Source organism: Carcharodon carcharias, chromosome 23 (assembly GCF_017639515.1).
Source record: "Carcharodon carcharias isolate sCarCar2 chromosome 23, sCarCar2.pri, whole genome shotgun sequence".
In the NCBI taxonomy this organism is placed as follows: domain Eukaryota; kingdom Metazoa; phylum Chordata; class Chondrichthyes; order Lamniformes; family Lamnidae; genus Carcharodon; species Carcharodon carcharias.
Window position 1 is genome coordinate 11,943,190 of NC_054489.1, and position 20,310 is coordinate 11,963,499.

Consider the following 20,310-nt stretch of genomic DNA (forward strand, 5'->3'; position numbering starts at 1 on the left):
CAACCACCCCTATGAATGTTCGGCCCGCTGCACCACCCCCCTGATGTCCGACCCAACCCCTTCACCTCCCCGCCACCGAATGTCCGATCCCCAACACCACCACCCCCGCCGAATGGTCTGGCCCACTGTACCCCCTCCCGATATCCTCCCCACCTGACCTCTGAACACCTCCACCCAAAAATCCTTTTCACTTACCTCTTCCCTGACAATTTCAATGGGACCTTTAAACTTACCTGCTTTATGGCAGCTGGCACCATAAAAAAAGGGGGCAAGTCCTCCTTCAATTTGATGGTGCTGGACTTTGGCGCTGGGCTTTGGAGACAGCCGTGCTGCCTGGATCTCGACCGGCCTGAGTTGGAAGGTTGGATGACACAGGCACGGAAGAAATTCGGCGTAGGTAAGTGGGTGTGGAATGGCAATCCGACGCTGATTGCCACTCCGAGGAAGTTATGGCCCATTAAATTAGAAGTAGGCCATTCAGCCTTTCGAGCCTGTCATTCAACAGGATCATGGCTGATTTGCATCTCAACTCCACTTCCTGCTTTTTCTCCATATAGCTTAAAATAAAACTATCAATCTCAGTCCTGAAAATTCCAGCAAGTACAGCCTTTATGGGAAGGCAGTTCCTGTTTTCCACTACCTTTTGTGTGGAGAACGTGCTTGGTGATTTCACTCCTGAGCGTCCTAGCCTTAATTTTAAAATGATCTGAATTATCCCTTATCTAAATTCCCCCTATCAACCTATCAAATTCCTTTATCATTTTTTACAACCTGTCCTCATTTTAACTCAGTCTTTCAGAATTACCAGGGCCATCCTCCCCATTATCACAGGGTACAGTTTTCTAAATTATTCCAGAATTTTTGCATCCAGTGCTTTACATGCAGGCCCAATCCATGTGCTCTTTACTCTTTGTGCTAGAAGTAACTGCTTATATCAATCCTAAATATTATGGAATCATTGAATGCCTTGGCACAGAAACTAGTCATATGGCTCATTAGGTTTATGCTGGTGCTTTTCTCTACATGAAGCTCCTAACCAAATCTATTCTCACTTGCTCTCCATACATCTTCAGGGTTTTCTACCAAATCACACTGCAATCAGTAAAGGCATTTTTTTTTCTAGGCTCCTCTTCAATTCTTAGATTTTAAACTTCTGTCCCCGTGTTACAGTCTCACCAACCAGTGAAAACAAATCTTTCACTATTTGTCTTATAATTCTTCATAGTCTTGAAGGCCTCCCTTAGGTTCGCCTCCCAAACCTTTCTTCATAACCGCAACCATTCATCCTAGTAACATCCTAATGAATCTACACTGTGGTTTCTCCATTTCTTTTTGTAATGAGGTGTCCAAAATTCACGCCATGACCAATTTTACCGGAAGTCTGGCGTTGCCCTCAAGGATCATTTCACAAAAACAAAAAAAAACTTTAAATTGTATTGTATGAATTATCAGAATCAGTAACATTTTTTATTTTTGCACGGGAATTCCAGTGACGTAGTTACTCGAAAACTATTGCCATCTTATGTATTCTGCTTGGACAAAAACCAAAGATGTTGTAACAGCTCCCCACAAGCAGCCATCAGGAACGACATTCTGATCCACAGCACGCTGCCATATGCCAGCTCTAAAATTAAACAATTTCTCTGACGTGATTGGCAACAAATTTAAATGTTTCTTTCTTGCAGCCTCTCTCATCATCTGTGACTTAAAAATAGAAGAAGTACTCCCCTTCATTCCAGAGATTAAATGTATTAATTTTTAGTGGCAGTGGTTGAATGCCTGTGCATTGTAACATGGCCATTCTGCACATCAAAATAAGATTCCCAAAAGGAACCCCAAATTCTGGCTGTAACACTAGAATTTGCAACAAAGGACATCTATATATATTTTTTTTTTATAAAAATCAAAACTTGCTGTATTCTTTCCTATCCCAACTCATTATCTTGGACTGCAAAACATTTAGAAATTCCTTATTGGTCTCAGTTTACCCTTCTCCCTGCAACCTAAGTATTTCTTTTAAATCAAAGCTTGATGTTACCTGATCACTACTTCTTTATCATACTCTGTTCAAGTTTAGTGTCTTGAACTATAGGCCTTCAGCCATAGAACCACTGAAAAGTTGCAGTGCAGAGAAGCCATTCAGCCCATCATGTCTGCGCCAGCCAAAAAGGGAAAAAAGAAACAAGCCACTCATTTCAATCCTACTTTCCAGCACCTGATCTGTAGCCTTGCAGGTTACAGCACTTGCAGCCAACTTTCTTAACTTTTGATAGGTCCTCTTTAAATATTTTGAAGCCCAATGAAATGGACATGATATATTAAGAAATGTGAAGACATTACCACTAAGTACATTGTGGCTGCTAATTGTATGCTTATTATATCACAATATCATTTTTTAAAGTGCATAAATTAAACAGATAAAAACAAAAAACTGCAGATGCTGGAAATCCAAAACAAAAACAGAATTACCTAGAAAAACTCAGCAGGTCTGGCAGCATCGGCGGAGAAGAAAAGAGTTGACGTTCTTTTCTTCTCCGCCGATGCTGCCAGACCTGCTGAGTTTTTCCAGGTAATTCTAAATTAAATAGGTACTTCAGTTCAATTTCCCCAACCCCACCCAAAGGCTGGTGTACAGGCCATTAACTGCCAGCAACCCCAAGCAGTCATAATGAGTGCTGGGAAGCCATATTGCCAGTGCGGGGGGAAGGGGAGGTGGTTCCTGGGTTTCACTGCCCACCATGATGATGTTCCCATTCAATAACCACTTTTTAATAGTGATCAATAGATCAGCAGCAGGAACCTCCTTTGAAATTTCCTCTCCCGAACTCAGGGATAAAGCTTTTAAAATTGCCCCTTTTTCAAACAGTTTCCTGTACACACAAGGTAACATTTCAACTATCGCTAATAAAATGTGTTTCGCTTCAGAGTTCCATCAGTCATCCACTACATTTGACCTGTGTAACACATACACACAAAGCTCTTACCTGCACCTCGGTTTGGCGGATCTCTAGCAGGTGGTGGTGGTCGGTTTTGGGAGGGTGAAGGAGATGGAGGGGGAGGAGCGACTCCCCGCATTGGTCCTGCTGACTTGCGTGATAATGAGTTGTGTCTCTGCGGCAATTCTGGGGCAGCTTCATTCCCAGGACTGGAAGGGCCATTATGTACATGGGGAGGTTGCCTATAAGGTGGGGGAGGGGGTGGCAAAGGCTGGCTCTGAATGTTACCAAGCCTTGGTGATGGGGGAGGCTTGACAGAGGGAGGGGCAGGCGGTCCATCTCGATTGCCAGGAGTCCTTTGTCCTGGAGTAGGAGGCAAAGGCTTTTCCCTGTTGTATGGTCCACTGGAATGAGTTCTGCTGCTGTGCATAGGTGGCGGAGGTGGATTTGTACGTCTTCCAATTGGAGGCGGCGGTGGTGGTGCTGATGCGCTGTGCCTCACACCACCAGCACTACTGGGGCGGGATGTGCTGGAAAGATCCGGTAATGAAGGTCGATGAACTCTTGGAAGTTCTGGTGGTGATGTTTTACTCTGTGAATCAGAATCATCACTGTAACGGTTACTGCTGGAAGGAGGTCGCGGAGCAGCAGATCTTGAACTAGGTGGATTTAGTGCTGTTTTACCGGATGCAGATTCTGAAATAAAAGGAATATGCAGTTGAAACATAAAGTGCCATATTTAAAAATTTCACCCTAGACTCCTTGATGGTTTAGTGAGTTTGCTCCATGACTAGTGAATGATACTAACCCAGAGTACAATTCAGTTATCTGATTAGCAGGAGGATAGCTTCCATTGGCTTGAACATCCCAGAGTTAGAAGAGTGTTCAGATTCCCTATTGTTGGTCCCTGCTGGAATTGCATGCGTGAGAACAGCAACTGTAGACAGAAACCGTCACTATATACTCGCAATCAAAAAGCTTGTCAACAGTCATTGTCAGGGCTTACTTGGCAAAGATGCAAGAGTGTGCTCATGAAACAATTCTACAGCAAAAAGCCAACAATGTCAGAAGGGGAAAGGAGCAGGTGGGGTGATCATTCTTCCATCACGTCTCTGGATGGTTGGCCCTAGCTGCCTATTCAACCACATCAGCGTCCAGTTCAAGCGTGATTAAATCCTTATTCACATCCCCACACATATACTTTACAGCTGGAGTCACTGCACAGTAATTAGAAGTGCAAATTCTTGTTGACTTTCTCCATTAACATGAGATTGTGGGCGAGGGAAGAAATTGGAAAAAAATCCACTAAAACATTTACAGCCTTCGTTGTTCCAGTTTTAACATTATGGATTTTATTTGCGGCAGAGACAGAAGAAAATCAAAAGCACTTCAGCTGCATAATTATGCTGCTGACCTTCACCCATTTCTAGTTTGGTGGCTGGCAGGAGAACTGGAGCCCAAACACAGGTTAACAGCATGAATGTTAAAACCCGGCACAGCTCGATCTTGCCTGCACTGCTGCAAAACCTTAATTCGCTCTTTCAACGTGGATAATGTGAGAAGCTTGATTGCTTCATAAAAGGTAGCTTCACCTCCCAACTACACAGGACATTTTAGAAATTCTTTCACATGTGGGCGTCGCTGGCTAGGCCAACAGTTATTGCCCATCCCTAATTGCCCTCGAGAAGGTGGTAGTGGTGAGCCACCTTCTTGAACTACTGCAGTCCATGTGGCATAGGTACACCCACAGTGCTGTTAGGAAGGGAGTTCCAGGATTTTGGCCCAGCAACAGTGAAGGAATGGCGATATAGTTCCAAGTCAGGATGATGTGTGGCTTGCAAGGTCACTTGCAGGTGGTAGTGTTGCCATATGTCTGCTGTCCTTCTAAATGGTAGAGGTTTGGAAGGTGTTGTTGAAGGAGCCTTGGTGAGTTGTTGCAGTGCACCTTGTATATAGTACACACTGCTGCCACTGCGCGTTGATGCTGGAGGGAGTGTATCTTCAGGTTAGTAAATGGGGTGCCGAACAAGCGGACTGCTTTGCCCTGGATCATGTTGAGCTTTAATGTTGTTCGAGCCACATTCATTCAGACAAGTGGAGAGTATTCCACCACACAACTGACTTGTGCCTCTTAGATGGTGGACAAGCTTTGGGGAATCAGCAGGTGAGTTAAACACCTCAGAATTCCTAGCCTCTGACCTGCCCTTGTATTAGCCAAACTATTTATATGGCTGGTCTAGTTCAGTTTGTGGTCTGTTGTTTTGCCTTCGTTCCCAGGATGCAGTCATTTTTACTGCTGACTAGGCCAGCATTTTTTCCCCACCCCTAATTGCCTTTGACAAGGTGGTGGTGAGCCACTTTCTTGAACCACTGCAGTCCATGTATTGTAGGAACACCTGCAATACTGTTAAGAAGGGAGTTCCAGGATTTTGACCCAGAGACAGTGAAGAAACGGTGATATATTTCCAAGTCAGGATGGTGTGTGGCTTGAAGGGGAACCTGCAGGTGGTGGTGCTCCCACGTCTCTGCTGCCCTTGTCCTTCTAGGCAGTAGAGGTCACGGGTATGGAAGGTGCTGTCGAAGGAGCCTTGGTGAGTTGCTGCAGTGCACCTTGTAGATGGTACACACAGCTGCCACTGTACATCAGTGGCGGAGGGAGTGAATGTTTAAGGTGATGGATGGGGTGCCAATCAAGCAGGCTGCTTTGTCCTTGATGGTGTCAAGCTTTCTGAATGTTGTTGGAGCTGCACTCATCCTGGCAAGTGGACTGTATTCCAACATCTGACTTGTACCTTGTAGATGGTCGACAGACTTTGGGGAGTCAGAACTGAGTTACTTTCCACAGAATTCCCAGCCTCTGACCTGCTCTTGTAGCCAGTATTTTTATGGCTGGTCAAGTTCTTTTTCTGGTCAACAGTAACCCCCAGGATGTTGATAGTGGAGGATTCGGCAATCACAATGCCACTGAACATCAAGAAGCAATGATTAGATTCTCTTTTTGGAGATGGTTATTACCTGGCACTTGTACTCGCGAATGTTACTTGCCACTTATCAGCTCAAGCCTGAATGCCCAAACCAATCAACTACCTGTTTTCCTGTAATGTCACACTAAGAATTTTCTCAGAATGCGGTTGGTCTGCTCTGGAGCCACAAACTGGACTGGACTGACTGCCTCTTTTGGCGTCCTCCTTTCCCCATTCCTCCTGGTGCTGTTTCCGGCATTCTTCACTGAACCAGGGCTGATCCTCCAGCTTGATGATAATGGTAGAGTGAGGAATATGCTGGGCCATGAAATTACAGATTGCCATTGAATACAATTCTGCTGCTGCTGATGGCCCACAGCACTTCATGGGTGACCAGTTTTAAGCTATTTGTGGAACCTTGTTATGTGCAAATTGGCTACTGCACTTTTTATATTGCAGTACTGAATAGACTATTGTTCTGAATGTATCCGATTTAGCACAGTGGTAGTGCCACACAACATAATGGAGGATTACCTCAATATGAAGGCAGGGCTTCGTCTTCACAAGGGGAGATGGCGGCATAATGGTAATGTCACTTGCCTAATAATCCTGAGGCCCAGGCTAATGCTCTAGACAATGGTTCAAATCCCACCATGGCAGCTGGTGAAATTTGAATTCAATTAATAAATCTGGAATTGAAAGCTAGTTTCAGAGATGGCAATGATGAAACTATTTCTTTTTCCAGTATATAGGGTCTTTAGGCGAGACAGGAAAGGAGGTAAAAGAGGAGGGGGTATCGCAATATTGATCAAGGAATCAATTACAGCAGTAAGGACGGATGACATCTTAGAAGGCCCCTCAAATGAAGCCATATGGGTAGAACTGAAAAACAAAAAAGGGGCAATCACATTGCTGGGAGTGTACTATTGGCCCCCAAACAGTCGGAGAGAAATAAAAGAGCAGATATGTAGGCAAATTTCAGAGAACTATAAAAACAATAGGGTAGTGATAGTGATGGATTTCAACTTCCCGAACATAAACTGGGTTAGTCATAGCGTGATAGGTTTAGAAGGAGCAGGATTCTTAAAATGCAGCCAGAAGAGTTTTTTTAAGCCAGTATGTAGAAGGTCCTACAAGAGAGTCCTGGACTTAATTTTAGGGAATGAAGCTGGGCAAGTGGTAGAGGTATCAGTGGGGGAGCATTTTGCAGATAGTGATCATAACTCCATTAGATTCAAGGTTGTTATGGAAAAGGACAAGGATGGACCAGAAATCAGAGTTCTAAATTGGGTGAAGGCCGGTTTTAATAAGATCAGATATGAACTGGCCAGAGTGGATTGGGAGCAGCCACGTTTAGGTAAATCTGAGTCACGGCAGTGGGACTCATTCAAGAAGGAAATAGGGACTGTACAGGGCCAACATATTCCAGCAAAGATAAAGGGTGGGACCAACAAATCCATGGAACCCTGGATGTTGAGGGATATACAGAATTGGATAAAGAGAAAAAGGGAGACTTATGGTAGATACCGAAGGCTCAAAACAGTGGAAGCCCTAGAGGAATATAGAATGTATAAGGGGGAAACTTAAAAAGGAAATTAGGAGAGCAAAAAGGGAGCATGTAAAAACATTGACAGGTAAAATAAAGGAAAATCCAAGTTATTTTATAAATACATTAAGAGTAAGATGATAAAAGCAAAAAAACTTTAACTGTGTTCCTCTCCGCAGATGCTATCAGACCTGAGTTTTTCCAGGTATTTTTATTTTTGTGAAGAGTAAGAGGATAACTAGGGAAAGAGTAGGGCTCGTTAAGGACCATAGTGGTAACTTGCCGGAAGACGTAGGTAGGGTTCTAAACTAATACCTTGTGTCGATGTTCACAAGTGAGAGGGATGACATGGGTATGGAAATCAGGCAGAAGGACTGTGATATAATTAAAGAAATTAGCATCGAAAAGGAGGAGGTTCTAAGTGGTCTGGCAGGATTAAAAGTAGATAAATCTCCAGGCCCGGATGAAATGTACCCCAGGCTGTTAAGTGAGGCAAGGGAGCAGATAGCAGGGGCGCGGGCAATAATTTTCAATACCTCTCTGGCCAAGGAGAGGTGCCAGCAGACTGGAGAACAGCCAATGTGACACCGTTATTCAAGAAGGGAGGAAGGGATAAACCAGGGAACTACAGGTGAGTCAGTCTAACTCCGGTGGTGGGGAAACTATTGGAAGCAATTCTGAGGGACAGAATTAATCTACATTTGGGGAGGCAGGGATTAATCAAGGACAGTCAGCATGGTTTTGTTAAGGGGAGATCCATGTCTGCCCAATTTGTTTGAATTTTTCGAAGAAGTAACCAGGTATGTAGATGAGGGCAATACATTTGACGTAGTGTTCTTGGACTTCAGCAAGGCTTTTGATAAGGTCCCGCATGGGAGACCGATAACCAAGGTAGGGGACCATGGGATCCAAGGCAATTTGGCAAATTGGATCCAGAATTGGCTGAGTGGCAGGAAGCAGAGGGTAATGGTCGAGGGATGTTTTTGTAGCTGGATGCCTGTGTCCAGTGGGGTTCCACAGGGATCGGTGTTGGGTCCCTTGCTGTTTGTGGTATATATGAAAGTTTTAGACTTAAGTGTAGGAAGGTTGATCAGTAAGTTCACAGATGACACAAAAATTGGTGGGGTGGTAATTAGTGAGGAGGATAGCCTTAGATTACAGGAAGATATAGACGGGCTGGTCAGCTGGGCTGATCAGTGGCAAATGGAATTTAATCCAAATAAGTGTGAGGTGATGCACTGGAGCAGGACAAACAAGGCACAGGAATACAAGATGAATGGTAGGACCCTGGGAAGTATGGAGGATCATGCACTGGTACGCATGTCCACCGGTCCCTTAAGGTAGTGGGACATGTATATAAGGCATATGGGATACTTGCCTTTATTAGCTGAGGCATATAAAGGAACGTAAGAGCAGGGAGGTTATGCTGGAACTGTATAAAACACTGGTAGAGCCACATCTAGAGTATTGCAAGCAGTTCTGGAATCCGCATTGTAGGAAAGATGTGATTGCACTAGAGAGTGCAGAGGAGATTTACTAGGATGTTGCCTGGGCTGGAGAGTTTTAGTTACGAGGAGATTGGATGGACTGGGATTATTTTCCTTGGAGCAGAGGAGATTGAGGGGGGATATGATTGAGGTGAATAAAATTATGAGGGGCATAGATAGGGTAGACAGGAAGGAACTTTTCCCCTTAGTAGAGGGATCAATAACCAGGGGGCATAGATTTAAGGTAAGGGGCAGGAGGTTTAGAGGGGATGTGAAGAAGAATTTTTTCACCCAGAGGGTGGTGGGAATCTAGAACTTTGCCTGAAAGGATGGTAGAGGCAGAAACCCTCATAATATTTAAGAAGGATCTGGATGTGCACTTGCAATGCCATGCCATACAATACCTAGTGCTGGAAAATGGGATTAGAATAGCTAGGTACTTGTTTGACCAGTGCAGACTCAATGGGCCGAAGAGCCTTTTCTGTGCTGTAGATCTTTAGGACTTTATAACAAGGACTATGCAATGATCACTCCCACCTATACTGTCTTGGACAAATGTATCTGCGACAGATTGGTGAGGACCAGGTAAAGAAGCAATTTCCCTCTTGTTAGTTCCCTCACCACCTGCTACAGGTTCTGTCTGGCAGATGTGTCTTTCAAGACTCTGCCAACTCAGTCAGTAGTGATATTACCGAGCCACTCTAGGTGACGGACATTGAAGTACCCCACCCAAATCACATTCTGTGGACTTCAGTTATGTGTGACAGTAGGATATTGCAACTTTAACGCAAGGTGAGAATGTAATAAAATGTGATGAGAACTGTCACACATTTTTAATTTCACAGCACGCAGAGAAGTCTCATTAAAAAGTCTGATAAAAAATAAGTTAATTAGCGCTAGGAATCAGATATTGGAGTAATGGTTTGGAAACAAAACCAACTTTTAAGCCGAGGAGTCTTCTCACAACAGTAACCAGGACTAAAAAGACAAAATGGTTACATTTTTTAGCAGGTCAGGAAACATCTATGAGGAGGGAAACAGGGTTAATGTTTCAGGTTGATACCTTTATTCAAGCTGAAACATTAACACTGTCTCTCTTTCCATTTCCAGTGTTTTTATATTTAGTTTCAGGTTTCCAGCATCCACAGTATTTTCCTTTTGTTGTAATCAGAACTTTTTAAAAAATTCATTCACGGGATGTGGATTTCGCTGGCTGGGCCAACAGTTATTGCCCATCCCTCATTGCCCTTGAGGAGGTGGTGGTGAGCTGCCTTCTTGAACCGTTGCAGTCCATGTGGTGTAGGTACAGCCCACAGTGCTATTAGGGAGGGAGTTCCAGGATTCTGACCCAGCCATAGTGAAGGAACGGCCGATATATTTCCAAGTCAGGATGGTGAGCGACTGTAGAGCGAGGCCGACTGAAAACTGATAGTATCACGGTAGGTCTTTCTAAATAAAAGCTCAACTCTTTAATACCAACTAGAATATAAAACCAGGGTACTAATATATGCATAGCACTTTTCATGATGCAAGGAGGTTCAAATCACTTATAGCCAACAAACTATATTTTAAATAATCTATTCAGTATTGTAATGTAAAAAGTGCAGTAGCCAATTTACACATAGCAAGGTTCCACAAATAGCAATAAGAGAAGTGGCCACATAATCTGTTCTAGTGATGTTGGTTGAAGGATAAATATCAGCCAGGGCACCAGACACTCCAGTGCTCTTAATCGAATACTGCCATGGAATCTTTTACATGCCCCAGAGAGGGAAGATGGGGGCCTTCTTTGGCATCTCACCCGAAAGACGGAATTTCTGACAAGGACTGTACTAAGGGATTGCTGCACGAAGTGCCAAGAGACAAGTAGCCAGAATGGGATTTAATCATTCCTAGTGTGTTTGTGGCTCAGTGGTAGGCTACATAGTGCCATGAAGCTGTTGGAGAGTGGAAATGATCATTTCCTTTAACATCTTTTATTGCTGATTATCAGAACATCTTTATTGATAATCAGTTGTCAAGGGGAGGCGCTGGCATAATGGTATTGCCAATGGACTGGTAATCCAGAAATCCAGGGTAATGCTCTGGGGACCTGTGTTCGAATCCCACCATGCCATGAATTTGAATTCAATAAATATCTGGAATTAAAAGTCTAATGATGACCATGAAAAACCCATCTGGGTCTGCTGTCCTTACCTGGTCTGGCCTACATGTGACTCCAGACCCACAGCAACGTGGTTGACTCTTAAATGCCCTCTGAGCATAGGCAATTGGGATGCTGGCCTAGCTACATCCCATGAACGAATAAGAATAAAGCTATTTCAAGTGCCAATCAGGTAGCGAGTCATCTCCTTCACACTGGAAGGCACCACTGAAATAAGAGTGATGAAGCAAATCTGGAGCAAGTGGAGATCCTTCCATAGGCAGTATTTGGCCTTGTGAAGGGTTCAGGTCTTGTCCTGAACCCTTCACCACCCTGGAGTTGGGCAAAGTTCTACAAAACCATCAAGATGGGCCCTACTGCTGGTTATGACAACATCCTCCCTGAGTTTCTAAAACATCTGGGCCCATGGGCCTGCTCCTGATTGGCCCAATTCTTTACAAAAGGCTGTCAAAATGTTGCCACATGTCTAAAGCCATTGGTCTGCCAAAACCAGGCAAAGGCCCAAAATTACCATCAAACCAATATCCCTGCCATCAGTAGGCTTCAAGGTAGTAGAGCGACTAATCCTACGTTGGATGAAGCAGGAAGTGGAGAGCACAGAAACAAAGGACTTAGAAGCAGAAGTAGGCTATTCAGCCCTTCAAGTCTGCTCTGCCATTCAACAAAATCATGACTGAACTCGTGGTCTCAACTCCACTTTCCTGTCTGACCCATTAACCCTTGACTATCTTGTCTATTAAAAATTTATCTAATTCTGCCTTGAAAATATTCATTGACCCAGTCCACTGCTTTCTGGGGAAGAGAATTCCACATCCTAATGGCTCTCCAAGAGAAAAATAATCTCATTTCCATCTTAAAAGGTAGACCTCTTGCTCTTAAACTGTCCCCCCTAGTTCTAGTTAAACATCCCCCTGGTACCTACCCTATCAAGTCCCATCAAGATCTTATATGTTTCAGTTAGATCACCTCTCATTCTTCTAAACTCCAATGGGTATAGGCACAACCTGTTCAACCTCTCTCATAAGATAAGCCCTTCATCCCAGGAATTAGTCGAGTGAACCTTCTCTGAACTGTTTCTAATGCAATTATATCTTTCTTCAAATTAGGAAACCAAATTGTACACAGTACTCCAGATGTGATCTCAAAAACCCTGCATGTTATGCAGTCTCTCTCCATTTAAATAATATACTGCTTTTCTATTCTTCCTGCCAAAGTGGATAGGTTCATACTTTCCCACATTATACTCCATCTGCCAAATCTTTGCCCACTCACTTAACCTATCTATAGCACTTTGCAGGCTTTCTTCCTCCTCTTGACAACTTACTTTCCTACCTATCCTAGTGTCATCTGCAAATTTAGCTACCATACATTCAGACCCTTCATCTAAGTAATTGATATGGATTGTAAATAGTTAAGGCCCCAGCACTGATCCCTGTGGCACTCCACGAGTTACTGCTTGCCAACTCAAGAAAGACCCACTATCCTTAATCTCTGCTTCCTGTTAGCCAGCCAATCCTTTATCCATGCCTACACCATGAGCTCTTATCTTGTGGCACCTCATCAAATGTTTTTTTGAAATCCAAGTACACCTTTATCCACCTTGCTTGTTACTTCCTCAAAGAACTCCATTAGATTAGTTAAGCAATTTCCCTTTTAGAAGCCATGTTGATTCTGCCTGATCACATTATGATTTAAGTATCCTGCTATAACCTCCTTAATAATGGGTTCTAGCAATTTCCCATGACACAAGTTAGGCTAACTGGGCTACAGTTTCCCACTTTCTGTCTCCCTCCTTTTTTGAATAAAGGTGTTATGTTAGCTATTTTCCAATCTGCTGGGACCCTTCCAGAATCTAAGGAATTTTGGTAGATTATAATCGATGCTTCTACTATCTCTACAGCCACTTCTTTTAAGGCCCTAGGATGCAGACCTTCTGGTCCTGGGGACTTGTCAGCCTTCAGGTCTAATACTTTTCCCAGTATTTTTTCCCTGTTGATGGTGATTACTTTAAGTTCCTCTATCCCATCCTAATTGTGGACCAAGCAGGCTTTCCACAAGGAAGCAACGCATGCAATCAGGTGCATTAATCAGACCAGATAATTGCATTAACCACTTCCATTGAAAATGGTTTTCAGAGGAATCTTAAAACAGGGGCAATTTTCCCTGACGATACAGTCTGGCACATTGGCTTATTTGTCAAAATATCAAGAGCTCGCCTTCCCTAGGTTACTGACGCCACTGAACTGCTACTCCGGAGCAGACAATTTAGGCTGTATGTGGGTGACATGTCTAACGTCTGGAGGAAACAAACGAAAGGGCTACCCCAGGAGTCTGTCTTAGTCCCAGCCCTGTTCAACTTGTACACCAAGAACCTACTGCCAATCCTATCTCTGCAGTTTATCTATGCAGATGACATCAGCAGTGGTATACTGGCTCAGGCTTTCCTGGAGCTGGAAGGCATACTAAACGACGATATTGCTAAGCTGGCCGACTACTGCAAGACATGGTGCCTAAAAACAAGCACCCGTAAAACAGTCTTAGTACATTCCACCTTCACAGTGCCAACGCTAAGAGGAATCTGAAGATCACCCTAGATGGCCAGAGACGGAAGCACAATTCCCCACTCTCTCTATCTGTGCACTCTGGACAGAAACCACAAGTACCCGATCAAGACTGTTGTATCAAGCAAGCACTTACTCAGCAGTTAACCTGCTCTCTGATACTCAGTTTGGGTTCCACCAGAGCCACTCAGCTCAGCTCTTAACCTCCTTACAGCCTTGGTTCAAACATGAACAAAAGAGCTGAACTCAAGAGGTGAGGTGAGAGTGACTGCCCTTGATATCAAGGCCCCATTTGACATAGTGTGGCATCAAGCAGCCCTAGCAAAATTGAAGCCAATGGGAATCAGGGGGGAAACGCTCCACTGGCTGGAGTCAAACCTAGCACAAAGGAAGATGGTTTTGGTGGCTGGAGGGCAATCATTTCAGTCCCAGGACATCACTGCAAGAGTTCCTCAGGGTAGTGCCCGAGGCCCAACCAAGTTCAGCTGCTTCATCAATGACCTTCCCTCCATCATAAGGTCAGAAATGAGGATTTTCGCAGATGATTGCACAATATACAGCATATTTCGCGACTCCTCAGATACTAAAGCAGTCCATCCAAATGCAGCAAAACCTTGAGAATATTCAGGCTTGGGCTTATAAGCGACAAGTAACATTTGTGCACACAAGTGCCTGGCAATGACAATCTCCAGCAAGAGAGAATCTAACCATTTTACCCCATGACATTCAATGGCATTACCATTGCTGAATCCCCCACAATCAACATCCTGACCAGAAAATGAATTAGATTAGCCATATATATATATATATATATATATATATACACACATACTGTGGCTACAACAGCAAGTCAGAGGCTAGGTATTCTGCAGCATTGCCTCTCCACCATCTATAAGGCACAAGTCAGGAGTGTGATGGAATACTCCCCACTTGCCTGGATGAATGCAGCTCCAACACTCAAGAAGCTTGACACCATTCAGGGCAAAGCAGCCCGCTTACTGGCACCCGATTCACCACTTTAAATATTCCATTCCTCCACCACCAATGCACAGTGCAGCAACATAAAACCCATGACCTCTACCACCTAGAGGGACAAGGGCAGCAGTCGCATGGGAACACCACCACCTGCAAATTCCCCTCCAAGTCACTTACCATCCTGACTGAGCTATATTACCATTCCTTCACTGTTGATGGGTCAAAATCCTAGAACTCCCTCCCCAACAGCCCTGTGGGTGTACCTACACCAAATCGGCTGCAGTGCTCCAAGGAGGCAGCTCACCACCACCTCAAGGGCAATTAGGGATGGGTAATAAATGCTGGCCTAGCCAACATCACCACATCCCCTGAACGAATAGAAAAAAAAATTAAAAGCCACGACCTCATGGGGATCACGTCCCTAAGAACCCTGCTCTTGTCATCATGTGCTCAACTGCAGAATACTGCGCACCAGCATGGTACCAATTTGCCCACACCAAACTTATCGATGTGCAACTGAACTCCACAATGCACATTATCATAGGCACTCTTCAACCTCCCTGACTCCCAGTCCTGAGCAACATTTCCCCCCGCCACACCAGGAGGGTAACTGCACAGGTGAGCTACTGGAGTAGGCCTACTCCAACCCAAGCCTTCCCTTATTCAAGGACCTACTCAACCCACCAGCAGTATGCCTTCTCTCATGCCACACCATATGGTTAAACCCACCATAAGGAGTAATTCTGAGGACCTGTGGCAGGAAGGCTAGGCAGGAAAAAACATCCACCAGAGACCACTCTCTCATTGTAGGCTCCACTGCTTGTCCACTCAGCTTTGCTCTCCCACGGCGATATCGGGCCCTTTTAAACTTCCAGACTAGCCATGGCCTCTGTGCAGCCACCCAACATCAGTGGGGTCGTCAAGATCATCAAGGCTGCAGGTGTGGTGCAGGCTAAATAATGACTCTCAATGCCGAGGATTATCTGCCGACTTAACTTGAAGCCGGGCTTAAAAAACCCAACTAGCCACTGACAAGGCTATTGTTTGGCTCTGTGGCTATGCACTCACTAAATAAAATAAAATAATCTCAAAGGGTACTACGGTCCACATTCCAACAATTACCCAGTTAAACCTCATTAAAGAAAGAAGGGGGAGGGGGCTTATTCAAAGTACCTGAATTGTCTCTGTGTCCTACCGGGCGAAGCTTAGGAACTCCACCCTGAAACAAACCACCCATTGATGGGACTGGCCCTCCAGAAACAGGTCCTGCGCCAAATCCTCCACCTCCACCACTGCCACCTCCCACTCCTCCTTTAGCATCTGTAAATAAAGAAAAGTCTATTATTAAGTTTACACAATGGTAATTAGCCTTCTGATAAACTTCAGTGACCTCAAGGCACTTGATGCAGCACAAGTGACGAAAATGCAGTCCAGGCAAAAATCAGCAAGCAACTTAAAGTAACGCACATTGCCAACCCACTGCCAGCAAGTTTATTGAGCCAATATGCATTAGAGAAAAAAACTGAACTGAGCCAATAAACTTTACTGTTGTGCATTATACTTCTTGTATGGTGCTTTTAATTCTTCAACTCAAACTGCCTTCAAAACTAAGAGGAAAGCACCAGCACTTCACCATAATTTTAGACAACTCGAAAGTGTTCTTTCTGAACAGGTCCCAAGTTTGAAAAGACAATATCTGTAATTGTACCATTGGGACATGGGAGACTGATAATGAAGGTAAGAGCCCATGGAATCCAAGGCGATTTGGATCCAGAATTGGCTGACTGGCAGGAACCAGAGGGTGATGGTTGAGGGGTGTTTTTGTGACTGGATGCCTGTGTCCAGTGGGGTTCCACAGGGATCGCTGTTGGGTCCCTTGCTATTTGTGGTATATATAAACAATTAAGTTTGCAGATTACACAAGAATTGGTGCAGTGGTAAATAGTGAGGAGGATAGCTTTAAATTACAGGAGGATATAGACAGGCTGATCAGATGGACTGATCAGTGGCAAATGGAATTTAAGCCGGATAAATGTGAGATGATGCACTGGGGCAGGACAAACAAGACACGGGAATACATGATGAATGGTAGGACCCTGGGAAGTACCAAGGATCAGAAGGACCTCTGTGTGCATGTCCACCGGTCCCTTATGGTAGCAGGAAGGTAGATAAGGTGGTTAAGAAGGCAAATGGGATACTTGCCTTTATTAGCTGAGGCACAGAATATAAGAGCAGGGAGGTTATGCTGAAACTGTATAAAACGCTGGTTAGGCCACAGCTAGAGTACTACATGCAGTTCTGGAATCCGCATTGTAGGAAGGATGTGATTGTACTAGAGAGAGTGTAAAGGAGATTTACCAGGATGTTGCCTGGGCTGGAAAGTTTTAGTTATGAGGAGAGATCAGATAGACTGGGGTTATTTTCCTTGGAGCAGATTGAGGTGAATGAAATTATGAGGGGCATTATTAGGGTAGACAGGAAGGAATTTTTCCCCTTGCTGGAGGGATCAATAACCAGGGGGCATAGATTTAAGGTAAGGGGCAGGAGGTTTAGAGGGGATGTGTAGAAGAATTTTTACACCCAGAGGATGGTGGGAATCTGGAACTCACTGCCTGAAAGAGTGGTAGAGGCAGAAACCCTCATAACATTTAAGAAGTATTTGGATGTGCAATTGAGATAGCATGGCATACAAGGCTATGGGCCTAGTGCTGGAAAATGGGATTAGAATAGTTTGGTGCTTGTTCAACCAGTGCAGACTTGATGGGATGAAGGGCCTTTTTCTGTGCTGCAGACCTCTATGGCTCTATGACTTTCACAGTTTAAGTAAATAATGGGCAACCAAGTCACAAACTCACCATTATAGTTCACTGAAATCCTAGCAACATCACTGCTCTTTACTTTTGCTACTTACTTTCAAGAATTGGGGCACTTCTATCATTCACATTGGTCACTTTTCGAAGTTTGGCTCCCTTTGTGATATCATTTAAGAGTGCCCCTCGATTACGCTGCTCGTCTCTGGTCAATTTAGGTGTAGCTGTATTTGCCTGTTTAAAAAGATTAAAATTAACCAAAAAGTTTTTTAAAAATTCTGCTGCAAATCACAATTGAAGACTGACTATCTGTATATGACTTTTTACAATGTACTCTGATCAATGTTACGATGCAGCAAGAGTTTCTTGGCACACTTTTGCTTATGCAGTCTTGTATTGATATGCAACACACACATTCCATCTTTGTCCAGCTGGTGCAATAATATAGACTATATCTGAAAGACCGAAGTCTTGTGTGCTAATTTTTAACCAAAATGATAATTGCTCAAACTGTCACAGACCCTGCTCGCATGCCTTTCTTCTTACCTGACTTAAAGTTGGGGGTGGAGGGGGTGCAGCAGGTGGGGGAGGGGGTGGCGGAGGTATTGGCATATTTTCCCACTGCCTGCTGATTCAGTCTCTGTTGTATTTCACAGTGTTCTGGGTCATTCATATATCTGAAAAATATGCAAATGCATTGCGATCAGGGTACAAGTTTATTCTACGTTGTCATCAATTGGTATTTCAAAATTCCCATCCCTTCAAAATTTCTCCACCTCTTTCCAGAAAGCACCAATTTATCATGGGGTGTTGATCCAGAGATGACCAGCAGTCTTCCAGTATTTCATTTGCAGCCATTCTTCAAGCATTAATTAAGGCAGCATATATCTGCAGAAATTTAACTGTGGAGGTGTGATCAGTACACACTTTCTTATCTTTACTCAACATTCACAAAACGCACTTTCTAGCAGGGTCATTGGATAGAAATCAGGAGTAGGAACTCAGCTAAGGTTATTGATTTGCGATTCACTCAGAAAAATGGACAGAATTGCAGTATCCAAACCCTGCAGCAGGGGTTAGTATAGGCAGAACCATTTCACACAGTGTATTTGTTCTTCATTTCCAAATTATTTTTTGATCCCTTTCTGAATACAAACAACTGTTTGAATGTGTGTTCAATCATCTTCATAATTAGGTTATTGTAAAGCATCCTTCTTGTTCCAATTAGGGCAAATCCAGCTTCCTCAATCTCTTCCCAATTTAAGATTCTAGTGTTATGGAATCATCCTGATGTTGCACCCTCGAGGATTATAACATGTTTTCTTATGATGCAGGGCTGCACAGAATATTCCTGGGAGAGTCTGAATAATTTAAGGAATGCTGCTACGAATTGGCAAAGGTTTCAATACAGATCCTCTTCTCATTTCCCCACAACTCACAGTCTTGTGCTTTTTTCAGTTGCTCACAGCAGCCTCCCATTTTCAATTTCAATAAGCAACATGATCAGGGAAAAGAATACAAGAGGTGGTTTCCTGTTGCCCTCTTCATGTTTGCTTGAAGGAAACACAAGTCCTCTTCCTAGAGGATCCTCTTTCACCCGTAAGCAGCCTTAGTCCCTCAAGGTTCTAGCTCTTACAGCATCACCATTGAAAAATTAACTGGGCCTGGGGTGACACAAACTTATCCATAAAAACTTCAACATTTCTTTCTCAGAATAGCCCATTATACAAATATCATTCATCACGTCTTTTGTTGCGGGACAAGGATTGTTGGATGAAATGTCTATTGTCCTTATATTAAGTGGGTTCCTCATACAAAACTCACCCAATTTGGAACTAACTGGGGCATTCCCTCACAAAGGGCTCAGGATGCCTTGTGTAGTGAAGATGTGTAAAGGATGCAGGACACCGACAGAGAACTGGGACGAGTCACAGAGTGAGTACATTTTTATTCATACTAAATCCGACTCTGTCCTGACCCAGGAAGTGTCAGGTGCCCCGCGTATCCGAAACCTAAGCTCCAGGCAATAGTTCAAGGGGTGGTAAGGGAGGGGAAGAAACGTCTGTATTATAGATTGTTATTATTACATCCTGTATTAGTCGCAAGTAATGAGTTCAGTCAGAAAGGACCCAGGTAAGAACCATACCGCTGACGACAACGATACCCCGACTGTCTTACCCAGATATGGCCAGTACTGACAAACTCGAGTGGGGACCAGAGGGATCCCTGACATGGCATTCAGCTGACAAAATAAGAAATTGATAGGCAAAATGATAAAGAACAATTGGAACTCATTTGACTCACCCACTGATCAGAGAAAATGGTGGGATAATCTAAAAAAAAGACAAAGATGATAAAGCATGGATCCTAATGTTAAGACAACACACAGAGTTAAGTAAGAAAGTAAACAGAATGTTGGCCAACAAATCCCAAAATGAAGAGCTAGTACAGCCAAAAAATCTCATGTCAGTTTCGCCAGCTTTAACACAGCCACCAGCAGCTCCACAATGCGCAGATAATGTAGGTTGGAACGGGCTGGCGGAACAGACAGCAGGATGTGAGGAACAACAGGAAGCAGGTTTGGAATCAGCACCCCCATATCCCGTGGCCCCAATTAAGATAGAGTATGTGCCCCTGGCGCCCGGACAGCCAGACAGATCAGGCACAGTAGCATGCCAATTTCCGAGCCTTTTGAGCAGAAATAGCACAAGTCTTAGGGCAAGCCCCAGTTGATTGGAATATAGTGATTGGAGTAAAACAAGAAAAGGGCGAGGTTGCCCATGAATATAGCAATCGGAAGTTTGAGGCATATTTTAACTACGGGATCCAAAATATCCATTTTTTGTCACCCACTTGTATAATTTTTTT

The 20,310-nt window shown here is 43.9% G+C and overlaps 1 protein-coding gene across 4 annotated transcripts in view; it reads right to left on the minus strand.

Annotated features, from left to right (window-relative positions):
* Positions 1-20,310, minus strand: part of wipf2b (WAS/WASL interacting protein family, member 2b) — a 60,502-nt gene that overhangs the window by 13,495 nt on the left and 26,697 nt on the right. Inside the window, exons 2-6 of one of the 4 annotated variants that reach the window (XM_041173281.1) lie at positions 19,747-19,777; positions 17,989-18,119; positions 17,544-17,676; positions 15,806-15,952; positions 2,985-3,632 (exon numbers count right to left, since the gene is read on the minus strand). In XM_041173281.1, coding sequence (XP_041029215.1) covers positions 2,985-3,632; positions 15,806-15,952; positions 17,544-17,676; positions 17,989-18,054 — 994 coding nt within the window. In that variant the 5' untranslated portion in view covers positions 18,055-18,119; positions 19,747-19,777. Of the gene's footprint in view, positions 1-2,984; positions 3,633-15,805; positions 15,953-17,543; positions 17,677-17,988; positions 18,122-18,218; positions 19,666-19,746; positions 19,778-20,310 lie in introns of those variants that run through there. The other 3 variants (XM_041173283.1, XM_041173284.1, XM_041173282.1) reach the window with 3 other exon arrangements.